The 15,156-nt window shown below is 33.6% G+C and overlaps 1 protein-coding gene across 2 annotated transcripts; it reads left to right on the top strand.

Annotated features, from left to right (window-relative positions):
- The first annotated feature begins 57 nt into the window (after positions 1-57).
- TMED5 (transmembrane p24 trafficking protein 5) lies at positions 58-14,885 on the top strand. 2 transcript variants are annotated; one of them, XM_002917937.4, is made up of 5 exons: positions 58-457; positions 5,475-5,572; positions 9,285-9,468; positions 11,499-11,548; positions 12,151-12,217. In XM_002917937.4, the coding sequence occupies exons 1-5, from the start codon at positions 269-271 to the stop codon at positions 12,215-12,217; spliced, it is 588 nt and encodes a 195-aa protein (XP_002917983.1). In that variant the 5' UTR covers positions 58-268. The 2 variants fall into 2 exon arrangements, with proteins under 2 accessions (XP_002917983.1, XP_002917982.1); XM_002917936.4 differs by lacking the exon at positions 11,499-11,548 and having other exon boundaries at positions 67-457; positions 12,156-14,885.
- The last annotated feature ends 271 nt before the right edge of the window (positions 14,886-15,156 follow it).

The following is a 15,156-nucleotide window of genomic DNA, read 5'->3' as shown; positions in this document are numbered from 1 at the left end:
GGCGCGCTCACGCCGGGCCTGAAGGGGCCGAGACAGAGAAGGGTGCGGAAAAGGACTGCTGGCCCCGCCCCTCGATCCCTACCCTTCGGAGACCGGCGTTTCCCGCTCTGAGGGATCCTGTGCCGCCGCCGCGGCCGCCGCCTGGGGTCTTTTTCAGGCTCCAGATTTCCCTGCCAACCACGAGGAGTCCAGGGAGGAAAAGCGGAGCCTAGGTGCCAATAACGCACACCTCTCGCGTCTCTTCCAGCCCCAGATCGCCCCGGCAGGGATGGGCGACAAGATCTCGCTGCCCTGCCTGGTGCTCCTCCTGGCCACTCTGTACTCAGTGCTGCTGCCGGGGGCGGCCGGCTTCACGCCCTCCTTAGACAGCGACTTCACGTTTACCCTTCCGGCCGGCCAGAAGGAGTGTTTCTACCAGCCCATGCCCCTGAAGGCCTCGCTGGAGATTGAGTACCAAGTAAGTGTAGAGGGTGAGCTAGCCTCCTTCCTTTATCCCAGCCACACCGCGTCTTCGCCTCTCACCCGCTTAGAAACTTCTTGTGGACTGCCGGGGTGGTGAAGGGGCGAGGGCCGCCGGGGTAGCCGGCCCGCTCCGCGCAGGCGCGCGAGGCTCGGCTCTCCTGGGGCCGGGGACCCAGAAGTTAGGCGGGACCTGGAATTGACTACCCGCCCTCTCCCCTTTTCTCCTGTCGGAAAGAGGCCAGCACTGGTGATCTAGGTGGTTTTCGCTTTCGTTTCATAATTCGCCCATCGCCTTGCTAACCAGCACATGTTTGGATACTGGGAATTTCGCAATACAGGATTGATAACACGTTCTCCTTCATCATTGGAGGAGATGATGACACTTGTTTTGTTACCCCTACCACGCTCACCCAATTCCGGTATTATAAATCTTCGCCGTCATTGCTTCAGTTCCTTAACTGAATCCTTTTTTTGAATTGTGATCTTGTGATTGTCACTAAATCCGATTTTGGAATATTTTGGAAGGAGCTCTTGATATATTTAATGGGTACATTTCCTTCTCATGTTTACTTTTAATAATTGTATATTAAATCTTTATAACTTTTAGTTCATCATTGTAAGCATTTCTCCCATATCGTTTTCTTTTTAGTATCTTCATAATATTATGTAGGAATTTGCCTTAATTTATGTAGTCATTGTGGAAGAGGGTAATTTCTTAGAAGAAATCTTGTTAGATCCACACAGCTAATTTTGATGTTTCTGGGTCGCACTGAAAAAAAATGCGTTGGTGTGGTCCACCTTTTAATTTTTTCACAGATTACTTAATTTATAATGATAATTTTTTAAGTTGATGTAAAGAATTTTTCAACAGTAACTGTCGAGTATGGAGCAAAATAAGTTATGTAGAATTTTCATCGGAAGGAACCTTAGAATTAAATTATTTATAGATGTTTAAGGAAAGCAATAGAGAGCGCAGTATCTGAAGTCACAGTGAGCAAAGCTGAGGCTAGAACACATTTCTTTATCTCCATTGTAGTTCAAAAGTTCATTTACCGTGTGCGGGTAATTGACAGGGGTGGAGGGGGAGGTGGGAGAAGTGTGGATGAGATGACCAACTATGACACGGACAAAAAAGAGTCTGTTTTCAAGGATCTTATTATTTAAGGTATAATTTCAATAAAGTATCGTTAAGTGCTGTTAGAGGACAGCCACTTCTCTGATGTTTCAGAAAAGGATTCCTGGAAAAAATAGATTTGAATCTAGAAAGATGCTTACGTGAGACAAGAATGCAAGGAAGGAGGGACATTTCAGGAAAAGGAACAAAACCCAAATAGTTATAAAAATGCATAATGTGTTTTGTTGGTGGGCAGTATGTAGACACTATAAGCGCTGAGTTTTTATTAGACCTAAAGACTGTAAAGTCTAGGGTGGGAGTAGAAGTAAAATAGATTGGAGAGGTCAGGAAGCTGGATCATGGATCATGAATCTTAGCCTTGTGTGCTGTGTTGAGTGGCTTTGCCCTTGTTCTGTACAAGGGCCATTGAAGATATAAGCAGCATGGTAACAGTCAGAAATGTTTTTAGACAGATCACTGGGTATGGTGTGGAAAATGGATTTAAGGAGGGCAAAATTAGAGGCAAGGAAACCCAACTGGAGGTTAGTGAAATAATCCATGTTAGAAAACTACCTGAAAATTCTTTAATATTCATCCAGGTATTGGTATTAGGAAATGTATATGAACTACTGACCGCTTATGATTATGATATAAAACCTGTAGAGATAAAATGCTTGGGTTGAAATCCTAACTCTGTCACTTACTACCTATGTGATTTAAACAAGTTACTTAAGCCCTCAGTTGTAAAATAGAGATAATAGTAATTACCTCATAGAATTAATTTGAAAAAATTAGTGAATAAGTTTTCATAGACCATCCCTGACACTGGTAGATAGGCAGTGAATGTTGGTTTTCTACATTTACACTTCTAGAGTTATATAGCTGGCTTGGTTTAGCTTTATGCTCTGCATCTTTAGTCAGTCTTAAAGGGACTGCACCTCCAAAGTATTCTCCCTAAGCAACTTAATTGTTTTGATTGAAGAGAGAAGTAAAATGATTTAATGTCTGTAGTTCTAGACAATGTTGAGGGGTTTGTAGGGTTAGAGATAATTTTCAGCTTTTTGTTTGCATATTCCAACTCCATGATTAATTTTCCAATAACAATAAGCTACTGCTTTTTGTCTTCATTTTTAAAATGTCAGGAAACAGACATTCCAGACATTGCCCTTGGGTCACTGTGACATACTGAAAATTTTTAACCATTTCTTACTTTTCAGCTTTAGGAGGACACTTTTAGAATAATTGACCAACCCCACATTATATTAAGTTCTTGAAAATTTTAAATGTCAATACATATATTTTATGAATAAACTAGATCAGTTAACTTTTTAAAAATCATTGCTAAGTGCTTAATTTGTTGGAGCACTATGCTAAATGCTACAGATTTAACGGCGAGTAAAAATATAGTCCGCGTTCTCATACAATCCAGAATAGAAAAAGACAGTAATCAAATAAATGTAAAATAAATGTAAAATTGTAACTCTTAAAGTGCTATGAAGGTAGGTATATACAACTATGAGAAGGTTTAATAGGACTTAATTTCATCCAGAAGTTGAGAGAAGACATTCCAGAAGTAGAGTTCAGATCTGTAGAAAAATCAGTCTTATTAGGCATAAGGGGATGATTAGAACAAGGCAATTGGTAAAAAAGAATAGCATGTTCCAAGGCATTGAGGAAGAAGACAGAAGAAAGCCTTTGAGGAACCGAAAGACTGTTACAGCAAGTGCAGATGAGGGAGAGTGGCACTCATCATCTTCTAGTGAAATCATCAGGAAGTTTAGTTTCAGATTATGGTGTTTTTTAAATAAATATTTTATGTTTTAAAGTTGTGTTATATATTTTTAAGTATTCTTCTGTGTTCTTAATTATCACTTTTAACAGTTTCATTAAGCCTGACAGCCACTACCAAACTGAAATCTTTGTTTAGTTTTGTTAGATCTCTGATTTTCTGATTTAATAGGTAACTTTTTTTGGTTTTTTTTTAGAGGATAACTTTGAGTCAAATTCTTTTAAAATGGTTTAAGTCCTTGGACTAACTTTTTGCTTTCACTTTAGTAAATTTAATTTTCTTTAACTTGGGATCATTGAAGACATGGCTGCATTGGTTTTTTTTTGTTGTTGTTTTGTTTTTTTTTTGCATCTATTATTATATGTAAGAATTCTGATGCCAATCCCAATTCTTGTTTTGCAGTTCCTTACTACTTATCATTGGAAGTTTCTAGGTTGTTCTTTTTAAATCCTTTGGGAAAGTCAGTAGGATTTTTTTATCTTTCATATCTATTAGCCCCTTCCAGTCTAAAGATTTTTATCTTTTGAAGCAAGAATTTTTGTTCTCTTTGATGATTTCCTTCCTTCATTTCTCTTGGTTCTCTTCTTTGAAATCCTTGTTAGATTGATATTTGAAATCTTTAGCTCTGTCCTTCACAAAGGGTCTTAACATTTTTCTGAAACTTTTCATCTGTTCTTTTTCACCTTGTTCTGAGAATTCCTTGGTTGCTTCCTGATTTTTAGTCTCTATCCATATTCATTCTGCTGTCATTACATTTGTTAAGGCTTTATTTTGGCAACAACAATTTTGATCTTTTTTATTTTTCTATCAGCAACCTCATTTTTATGGATTACACATTCTGGAATTTCTCTAAGGATATATATTTATGAGGAAACATTTTGAAGTCTGCTTATGTTAACTATTTTTTCAGAATTTGATCCTCTCGGTAAAACCGGTAACATGAAAAAGAGGGCATTGATTTCAACAAATGTGTTTCTCTAGTCTGTTTCAGTGAGAATTTTGAGATTGATAGCTGTTGGTACCTAGATATATCCTTTGCTCAGTGGACTATCTTCCAGAAATTCCTTACTCTTCGTGTCTGTTAACAGTCTTCCTAGATTTCCAGTGTTGTTATTTGTATCATTATATATTTTCTTCATTTTAATGGGATTTGAAAATGAAAGAGAATTATGTGTATTTAGCTAGCTATTTGAAACTACTTCTGTTGATCAGTAAGTAGAGCACAGGAATAGGTAATTTTTATATCACTCCATTAAAGCCACCAAGAAAAATAAAATGGAGTGTTAAATAAGAAAAAGAGTAGTTATCAGAGGAAAATTGCTGAGTTCAAATTTTGACCATGCCATTCATTGGCTGTATCTACCTTAAGAAAACTATTTCTCTGTGCCTCATTTTTTTTGCGTTTTTTTTCTGTTTGTTCTGTTGAATGGTTCTCCTGTTTATTTTACTGAGAACAGTAGTAAGACCTACCTCTTAGAATTGTTACGAGGAAATTAACTCAGATAAGGTACTTAAAACAATGTGTGGCATACATTGTTAATTGTTAGCTACTATCATCATCATTTGGGGATTATAAAGGAACAGATTGTGTTCACTGGCCAGTAAGCCAATAGCCTACTTGGAATAATCAGTTCATATCAGGGAATAATGGGTGAATGCACCAAAGAAGTCAGTTGGAGTCAGATCATGGAAGTTTTGAATTCTGGGTTAAGAAATAGTTAATTATTATTTTATTGAAGAGGAAACAAACTCAGAAAAGCTACATAGCATGCTCTAATGCCTAACTAAAAAGGTTTACCATTTGAACCCCCTTCTGTGTTTCTTTCCACTCTACAGGGCTTCTCAGTCAAGGCACCATTTTAGGAAGATTATTTCAGTAATATTTATAAAGCCTAAAGTTAGGTGATGGCAACAAGAATTGGTAAGAAAGTTCCAAAATAAATGGAATTGAATTGGGTGATCTTTGTGCTCCTTTCTAGCCCTTACATGCATCTTGTTGACTTTCTTTACCTCTCTAGGTTTAGAAAGAAAATCTTTTCATCAGATGATATACTTTTTATATTTTTTATTTTCAGAATTTGTAATGTGTTCTTTTGTGCTTTTCTACAGGTTTTAGATGGAGCAGGATTAGATATTGATTTCCATCTTGCCTCTCCAGAAGGAAGAACCTTAGTTTTTGAACAAAGAAAATCAGATGGAGTTCACACGTAAGCGATCTTTTAGTTGAGTTCCTTGGGCTGAGTAATACCAATGAGCTATCTGCAGGGCAGGAAAATTTAGCACATTTGATACAAACATCAGTATTAAATGATTCCATATGAACAGTGTAAACAGTCCTAGATAGTGGTCTCTCATAAACTAAAACGTCTTCCTTTAATTTTTTCTTTTTTTTAGGCGTTTTGTATTGATCCCAAATTTTTTCTTTGCTTTGGTTAAATAAGATGAATATGCCCTAGGTATTGCATTCAGTCTATTGTGGCATTTTAAATCTGTCTTTCTGACTAGCACACAACCTTTCCATTTTAAGTTACTGTTCCAGGTATGTATCCTATAGTTTGAGCTGCTCGCTGTATCATCTTTGCCCCCTATTTCCTTTCCTAAAAAAACAGGTACAATACATCTTTGTGTGTATGTGTTGTGTGTGTATGCATGTAAAAGTTGGTTTTTTTTAACTCAGACCTCATTCTTTTTAGATAATTAGAAGATGGATAGTAAAAGATCTGACCAGAGGAAACCAGAAAAAAAATAACTTGTTACAAGTTTAGAGTTTGACAAAAGGCTATATGCTCTCTTAATCTCACTTCTCTTTTTCATATCTCAGTGGTGTGTTTCCCTGTTCATGCTATCATTTTACTATAGCACTTTGTTTACTCATGTTATTGCATTAAAACTAAGCTGTGAGTGTACAGGAAGAAGAAAAGCAAATACGGTCTACTGTTTGCCATAAACTAGGCTTTGCATTTTATATGCTTCTAAATTAATCATTCCAACCCATTATGAGAGATTCTTTGATTCCCCAATTCCCATTTTACAGACAAGGAGGCTCAGAGAAGTTAAATAAGTCTGCAGGGATACACATTTATTAAGAGGAGGAGGCAGGATGGATCAGAGTTCTTGCTTTCTACCATACGATGCTTAAAACATCTCTGGCACATAGCAGTATGTAAGTACTAGCTATTATAGTTATTGGTCTTTGTTAACCAGCATACTTGGCATGTAACTGATAGTAAATAATACATGTATGAATGACTGAGGGGGAAAATAGCTCAACTATAATACTCTTTTCAGAGTGCTTGATTTTATTTTTATTTTTTATTTTTATTTTAATTTTTAAAGTTTTTAATTTTGAAAGTTTAAGTTTTTATTTAGAAAGTTTTTAAATTTCTTATTCTTTATTTTATTAAAGTGCTTTTAAAATGGCATTTTATCTATGGAGAGCTCAGAAAAAATTATTTTTATTAAACTATTAATAAATAAAATAGAGAAACAGTAATTTAAAAAGTCAGTTTTGACTGATAAACTTGGAACTATGCTTTCTCTTGGATAGTTATATGAACAGAAACTAAAAATGCAGCTCATCTTTAAATTTCAGAAACTAGAAAATCTGTAGAATTTGTCATTTTTTCCTCCAATTTTCTCCTTTCCTTTAGAGATAAATTAAGATTAACTGTTAGGGAAAAAAGATATCTTATTGCTCTCTTGCATAGAATTAGCTCTCATTAAACCAGTGGGAAAAAACAATTTTATAAGAGTTGACATTTATTGAGTTCTTTTGATGTGCCAGGCTACTGTTCTAAGCACTTTATATTTATTTTTTTTATTCTTCACCACAGTCCTGTGAGGTACATGATATTATCATTTTATCAATAAAGAAACTAAGGCATAGAGCACTAAAGTTAGTGTACAGCAAAGCCAGGATTTAAAACCAGGCCGTCCAACTCACTCTTAATCACTACACCAAATTTACAAATCTACTTTCTAAAAAGTCAGATTTAAATAAAATTGTATTTTTAGCTATATTAACTTTTTAAAGGCAGGTTATAAAATATGTCTGTTATGGCACTGAAATAGTCTTTTGCTTAAATTCTTAAAACAAATACTGTCCTTTCAGAAGGCAGGGTTAGTAAAAATATCTCCAAACAGAACTATAAGCAGCTTAAGTAATACCTATTGGCTGGCACTTCCAGGAATTAGAAGTCTCTGTGTGTGTGTTTGTGTGTTTGTATTTTTCTAGACAACTGAATTAATATTACTGTAACTCACACCAGAATTTATCTGTTCTGGACTACTGTTGCTCTTTAATTCTACTTGAAAGGAAAATTAACTCTGCAGTTTTTATTTGGATAATATTTTGTATCATTTGTACTATTAAAGTTCCTTTCTAATAAAAGCAGTCAACACTGATTTAGAAAGAGATTAGTATAGGAATGACTATAAAGTAGTAAAACATCTTTTTTTTTCCATATACATGCTGAAGCTCATCTGTATGAGTCAGTGCTTCTCAAACTTTTTTCGTTTTTACTCTTATCCCCATGCAACCTTTCTAGACTTTTCTGCCTTATCATCCCCCCATGAAATTTTAAAACCACGGTTTTTGTACTGTATGTATATCTGCACTTTACATATAAAAAGAGTAGGTACAAAGCTTCCCCTTTTATCCAGTGCAGTGTTAAGAATGGCTAAATAAAGTTGAGTTAAATAAAATTAAACAAAATTGAGTTAAATTTAAAAGTGATTAACATTGAACTTAACTTTACATAATAGTCATAACATTTTTTTCCTTTTAAAATTGTTCCCCACTGTATTCGCCAGTATATTCTTCAAGCTTCTTCAAAGGTTAAATACATCCTCAAGAAAAAGGTTTGTCATGACTGAGGAGATTGCAAGGAATGCAGACAGGCTCTGAGCAGTATTATAGAAAAGAAAGATCAATTAACATGAGAGTCAGAAAACCAAGCTTCGTCTGTGCCTATGACAGGCTGTGTGATCATAGGCAAGTATTTTAATTTATGTGAACCTTATTTTACTTACCTTGAAAAGGTCAGTTGTGCCTACTTCCAAATATGATGGTAAGGATTAAAAGAACTAAAATATGTGAAAGTGGTGTGTAAATTATAAAGGGGTATATAAGTATTGGCTATTTTTTATTTATAGTATATATGTTAAGATCCAATCAAATTGCTGAGTACTTCTTTCTTATGCTTGAACTAAAAAAGTTGGAAATAGGGGTGGAAAAGAAGTGGAGATTGACTTAAAAGTATCACATGTTGTAGGCCAGTTATCTTGAATGTGAAGCTAATGAGACCAAGTTGTAAGTTTAACTTAGATGTGATTGGTATTTATTCAGTAAAGCTAATGCCACTGACAGTAAAGCTGTTTGTTGGCCACTGATCCCCAACCTTTGTAAACCTGTGTTATAAAGATGTTCTTAATCTGTAGGAGGCCTGGAAGAAAGCATTTAGAACAAATCCATCACTGCTTTTGAAAACAAAAGTCAGTTTAGAAAGTAATCTCAATTAAAGGGGAGGTCTGTAGTTACATTTGCATATGAATTGAACTCATGATAAATTACTCTTAATAATATTAAAGATCATTGTGAGGTATCATGTATCTATGTTTTTAATCCTATCCTTTTTCAAAAATTAGGTCAGGATCTTTTACCATAATTTCCTGAGTAAATGCCAAGCACATCTAAGTTGCAACTACATATATATATATATATATATATATATTTACATATATATTTCCAGGTTGCCTCTTTCCCAAGAAATTACAAATTATCTTTCAATACCAAGGAAGTCTTTTTATCAGTAAACTGTCCAATTACTATAAACCGTGTTATTTCTTATCTATAGTAGTTTTCCCTTGATCCCAGATAGGAGTACAGATAACTGAAGACATGTACTTTTTTAAATACAGGGTAGAGACTGAAGATGGTGACTACATGTTCTGCTTTGATAATACATTCAGCACCATTTCTGAGAAGGTGATTTTCTTTGAATTAATCCTGGATAATATGGGAGAACAGGAGCAAGAACAAGAGGACTGGAAGAAATATATTACTGGGACAGACATGTTGGACATGAAACTGGAAGACATCCTGGTCAGTATGGTCTTTTCATAAATAAAAATTACCCAGAGGTCTGACTGTGTGATAGGCACTGAAATAAGCATTTTCTCTGCATTATTTCATATAATTTTTACTTAACTCTATGAGGATTATTTATCTCCATCTTTCCAATAAGGAAATTGTGGTTTAGGGGAGATTAAGTAATGTTTGTCACATAACCATGGAGGGGGGAACTAAAATTTGAACATAGACTCCCTTAGAATGTTCACAGACAGAAAAATGTAATGATCTATAGCGTACTTACACATAGGAAAAAAGTGAGCAATTTGTAAATACTTGAGATGTTATAGGCATTTTTCCCACAGCATAGTTTTTATAACATGCAATTTGATATTACTTGATTAATTTGGGAACACTGTATTACTCAGAATAGACCTAGCAGTTATCAGAAACTAGGACTATATTCAGGAGTAAAAACTTTAAGAATATGGCTTCTCTGTTTGAATTGCTTGACCATTTACATGCATAATGAAATGTGCATGTGTAAGAACCTATTTGTTAATAATAGTACTGGTGATAGGGGGAAAAGGTCATTACCCTTCAGCCACAGGTAGATGTAATCAAATGATAGAATTTACTGAGTGGTATTTGTAAATAGCGTATATAGCTGTATTACAGAAATTCCTGCAGTAGAAATAACATGGTCATTGCAAATTAAAACTGTGTAATCTCTAATAGTATTACAACCTGAACTTTTTTGATCACTTGAGTTTTTTTTAGGAAAGCAGCTGTCAAATAGCAGAAGAGACATACTGTATGTAGATGAGTTAGCTTAAGAAGTCACAAAATTAGACAATCATGTATGTGTGATTGCTTAGTGACTGAGCCCTCAGAGCCTTGGTTTCCTTACCTGCAAAATGGGAATACCTCTAGAGTTGTTGTGGGGATGAAATAAGAAATGTCATGTGTCTAAGTGCTTTAAACAGTGTATGGCATAATAAATGTTAGTTTTCTTACCTTTTTCACTGGCGTTACTATGAATACAAACTGAAAGGATTAAGTTTGATTGGTATGAATTTTTACCATGACAGTTTTTTATCTCACCATAATTTCCCATGTATATATCTTTTAAATTTCAATCATATTAACTTATTCTTCCATTTTAAATTTATTTTGCGAACAAGACTAAAACACTAGTACTTACAAATCTTATTAGTGTACTTCACTGCATTCTCAAAAGAGATTGAATTCATTCACATGGTTAAACAAAATGACCAAGTTCAGATTTAAATATAAATAAGCCCTTTTTAAAGAAAAATAAAATGTCTTTCAGGAGTTTTATTTCCCCAAAATTTTGTGTCATAACAGCAGACTTTGATAAATAATTTTGTATTTGGCTATCATTGCTGTAATACTGAAAAGAACTATGCATGATCTTTTTATCTGGGGATCTGAATTCCTTATTTTTCTAGAAAATATTTGCATTAATAGATTACTGTTGCTTTACAACTATGCCCAAATGGTAAATATTACACTTTGTAGTTTTGTAGGTTTAGCAGAATAGTCTGAAATTTTGAGTATAGTTTTTGCTCAAATAAGGATTTTAAGCAAGATGACTATCCAGGAAAATCTGTTTCTAGTATTTTCTTATTTTTGCCATATGTACAATTGATCCCTGAACAATGTGCAGTTGAACTATGCAGGTCTACTTATACACATTTGCAGTAAATGCAATAGAGTACTATTAATGTATTTTCTTTTCCTCATAATTTTCTTGGTAACATTTTCAAATCGCTAGCTTACTTTATTGTAGGAATACAGTATATAAAGTATATAATATATATAACAAAATGTGTCTTGATTGTTTATATAAGGCTTCTGGTCAGCAGTACACTATTAGTAAAGTTTTTCGGAATCAAAGGTTTTACGTGGATTTTTAACTGTGCAGGGCATTGGCACCTCCAATCCCCATGTTGTTCAAGGGTCAATTGTACTTTGACATTTTAAGTCTCAATTTTAACTTATATTCATATAGCCCTTTTTCAAATCACTTCTCTCACCAGGACCCTACTATAAAAATAGGTTTTTCAGAAGATGTACAACTTAGAGTGCATCCTGATAAGCTTGTTTTACAAATGTGATCTTGGAACATTTTTGTATTAAAAATAGATCATACTTTTGGATGTATAATATGCATATCAAAAATTGGAATATTTTCTGATGTCACTATTATTTTCTGAGATGAAAACATTAGGTAAAGTTTTGCTAGACACTAAATTAGACAAAACTAACATTCAAAGAAAATATTATAAACACACAGTGCATTATATAAATACCTAAAAGTTATCAGGGTTTTTTTTTTTTTTTATCAGTTAGGTTTTTTGAAACTAGTCTTTTTCTTATGGTTGTGAAGGCTAAGAAATAGTGTATATAAAATTCCTGGCATTATGCCACTGAAATAGATTTTCACATTTTCAATTTACATTAGCTTTGCTCTTCTGTAAAGTAACTATTTGTAAACAATAATTTAAATATATCAGGAGAATTATTACATAAACTTACCGAAGATCTTTAGGTAATCCTAGTAGTACCTGTCCCTTAATTAAAATTGTGTTTGGATATAAAACTAATGAGTGTCAGGGTACTATGAATCACATGTTTAAATGAACTTAAAATTACTGAGCATTCTTTTATAGTAAAATTATTTTATTTATCTCCAGGAATCCATCAACAGTATCAAGGCCAGACTAAGCAAAAGTGGTCATATCCAGACTCTGCTTAGAGCATTTGAAGCTCGTGATCGAAACATACAAGAAAGCAACTTTGATAGAGTCAATTTCTGGTCCATGGTTAACTTAGTGGTAATGGTGGTAGTGTCAGCCATTCAAGTTTATATGCTAAAGAGTCTATTTGAAGATAAGAGGAAAAGTAGAACTTAAAACTTTAAACTAGAATACTTAACATTAAAAAAAAAAGACAGAAAAATGCAATACACTGTTATAATCAAGACCATTAGTAGTCTTTTCAAAAAATGTTTTCAAGCATTACAAGTGTGAAACAAGTATAATTTTAAGATGAAAGGAATCTTCACTTTTGTCTGTGCAAGTAATCTTATTGTTTCAGTTGTACTTAAGTGTATAACAAATATTTCACAGAGTACAGGTATAATTGAATGAAGCCATATATCAGCATTTTCCTAAGTTTGAAAAAATTTTGCAAATGTCATAGGTGATTTAAATAGATGAACTTTGGGCCTCAATGCAACACCAAACATTGTTTTTAAAACATTGTCTTACGTAGAAGTTTCTTTGTAAATGTGGCAATTACAAATTAGAAGTTTTCGGTATATTGAAATTTCTTTGTAAATGTGGCAATTATAAATTAATTGTATAATTTTTCAGTATATTAAGTTATAAATCATCTGAGGATTACCTAATCATGAATTGGATATATATTTTGAAGACAAAAATTCAACTTTTCTTTTTACATGTGGATCTCTCCCATAATGTAAATAGAAGCATAGCTGTGAAAAACAGATTTGTGAGATTTTTATAACTAAACATATTTCAATTTAAAGTATTAGCAAAAAGTATTATATACTTAGCTTATATTCCCCAAAGGCCAACATTTTGATGATTCTTAAAAATGCTCAGTCATTATTAAAATTGGAACAAATTTTCTCTTTGAAATGAAGTAGCTAAAGGCTGCTTAGTCTCCATAAGGACATATTTTGTCTAGTCCTTAACTAAGATCTAGAATTTTGAAATTAAATGTGAGGGGGGAATAATTTTATTTTTATATTACCTATCAGCAGTGATATGTTAGTTTTAACATGATTATTGACTTGGATAATACATTATTACCAGCAGTGAAGGAGATATTGCTTAAAAATCTGGGCCTTACATAAATAAGTATCTCCTTTTCTAAGTTCTCAAATCAACAACAATCAATAAAGAAGAATTTAGGTAAGCTTGAGAACATCTGATCAAAATTAAGTTCACTTAAATAAACTCTAAGTATCTGAAATCTGATTGGTTCATCATGATGACCTAATCCTAATATCAATCATGAGACAAAATTCCAGATAACTGAAGAAACTATACTTGGCTAGGGTTTTATTTTTTACAGTTGCTTTATTCTGTTTTGAATTGTCTTTTATAAGTATTCAGGTACATTTTATGAAACAAACTCTACTGTAAGGTTTAGCACTGGGTACATAAAACTGTTGTTATAGCTTTCATTAAATGACCTTTCTGATCACTTTATTTATTGACATTCAGGTAAGGATTTGAAAGACCACAGAATCCCACATTTAAAGTCAATATGTGAATAACTCTATGTAAAGTCTCTGCCATCCTTGCATATTGCAATCTGGAGTATTACTCAAATACTAGTAATTTAGCTACATCATGAATTAAATAGAATTTTTAGGTTATATCCATCTGTAATATTAAGACAAATATGAGTTAGAAACAATCAACTTAAAAAGTACATAAGTACTGCTGGAAATCTGAATAAGCAATGATATTGAGAGAATGGTTCATTTATTAGTTTAGTCATAGTGGTACAAAAAGAAATTTATTTCCCTCCTCCTTATGCCCTTTGGAGAACAAAGGTTAGCTATCCCTACTATGAAGCTTTTTGAAAATGAGGTAAATGCCATATATAATTGATTACCTTAACTGGCCAAGAAAATGTTTAAGTGTCCAGGATTTGTGCCTATAATACATGCAAAACAAGGGCCAACAATCACCTATGAAGAGACCTCTCTTTCCCCCCTTTTGTAACTCATAATGAGAAGCAACTTTACCATACTATAACTAATAAAACAGTACAGATATAAACTATTGCATCTTTTCTATAAAACTGTGATTAAGAATTCTACCTCTGGCTGGTTACTGTACTATACTGATTCCTTACCTAACAATGAATTTGTTACATTATCTATAGATGATTTGTGCCACTGATTTTAAACCTATGATTCAGTAATGTCTTATAATGGCCTTATCTGGAAACAAAGAGTTTAGGAATATTGAGGACAATTTTATTTTTATAGGCACAAAATGAAGAGTGGGATTAAGAAGAATGTTACTTGTATTAACCAAAAAAAGTATGATTAGTGAGCAAAGAACTAAATTCTTTAATATTTCTGAAAGCATGTAGTTTATCTGCCTTATGGTTTTTTTTAAATGTCAGTATTCAATTTTGAAATTAAAATTATGGTCTAAAATTAAGCAACTTACCCCTTAATGATGAATTTTGTCTTCAGTTTAAACTCTTAAAATAAAATACTTAAGGCCTGAGTTTTACTCTTATTTGCATTTGGGTCATTAATAATGTGCTATTCTTTCATGTGAATGTCAAGATATAGAAGGTAATTAAGTGGTTGAAATAGCATGGAAATACAAATTAAAATGTAATTTTATGTTAAATATGTTTATCCTTCTTAAGCATTGTTCTTTTGTCTTAAAATTAACAAAAATTTGAGTACCTATAATTGTAAGCCTCCCCAAATAGTTCTTTATTTTAAATTAAAAAAAAAAAATTCAGGGGCGCCTGGGTGGCACAGCGGTTAAGCGTCTGCCTTCGGCTCAGGGCGTGATCCCGGCGTTGTGGGATCGAGCCCCACATCAGGCTCCTCTGCTATGAGCCTGCTTCTTCCTCTCCCACTCCCCCTGCTTTGTGTTCCCTCTCTCGCTGGCTGTCTCTCTGTCAAATAAA

This window comes from Ailuropoda melanoleuca, chromosome 2 (genome assembly GCF_002007445.2).
Source record: "Ailuropoda melanoleuca isolate Jingjing chromosome 2, ASM200744v2, whole genome shotgun sequence".
NCBI lineage: Eukaryota > Metazoa > Chordata > Mammalia > Carnivora > Ursidae > Ailuropoda > Ailuropoda melanoleuca.
This window is presented reverse-complemented; position numbering and strand designations above follow the sequence as displayed.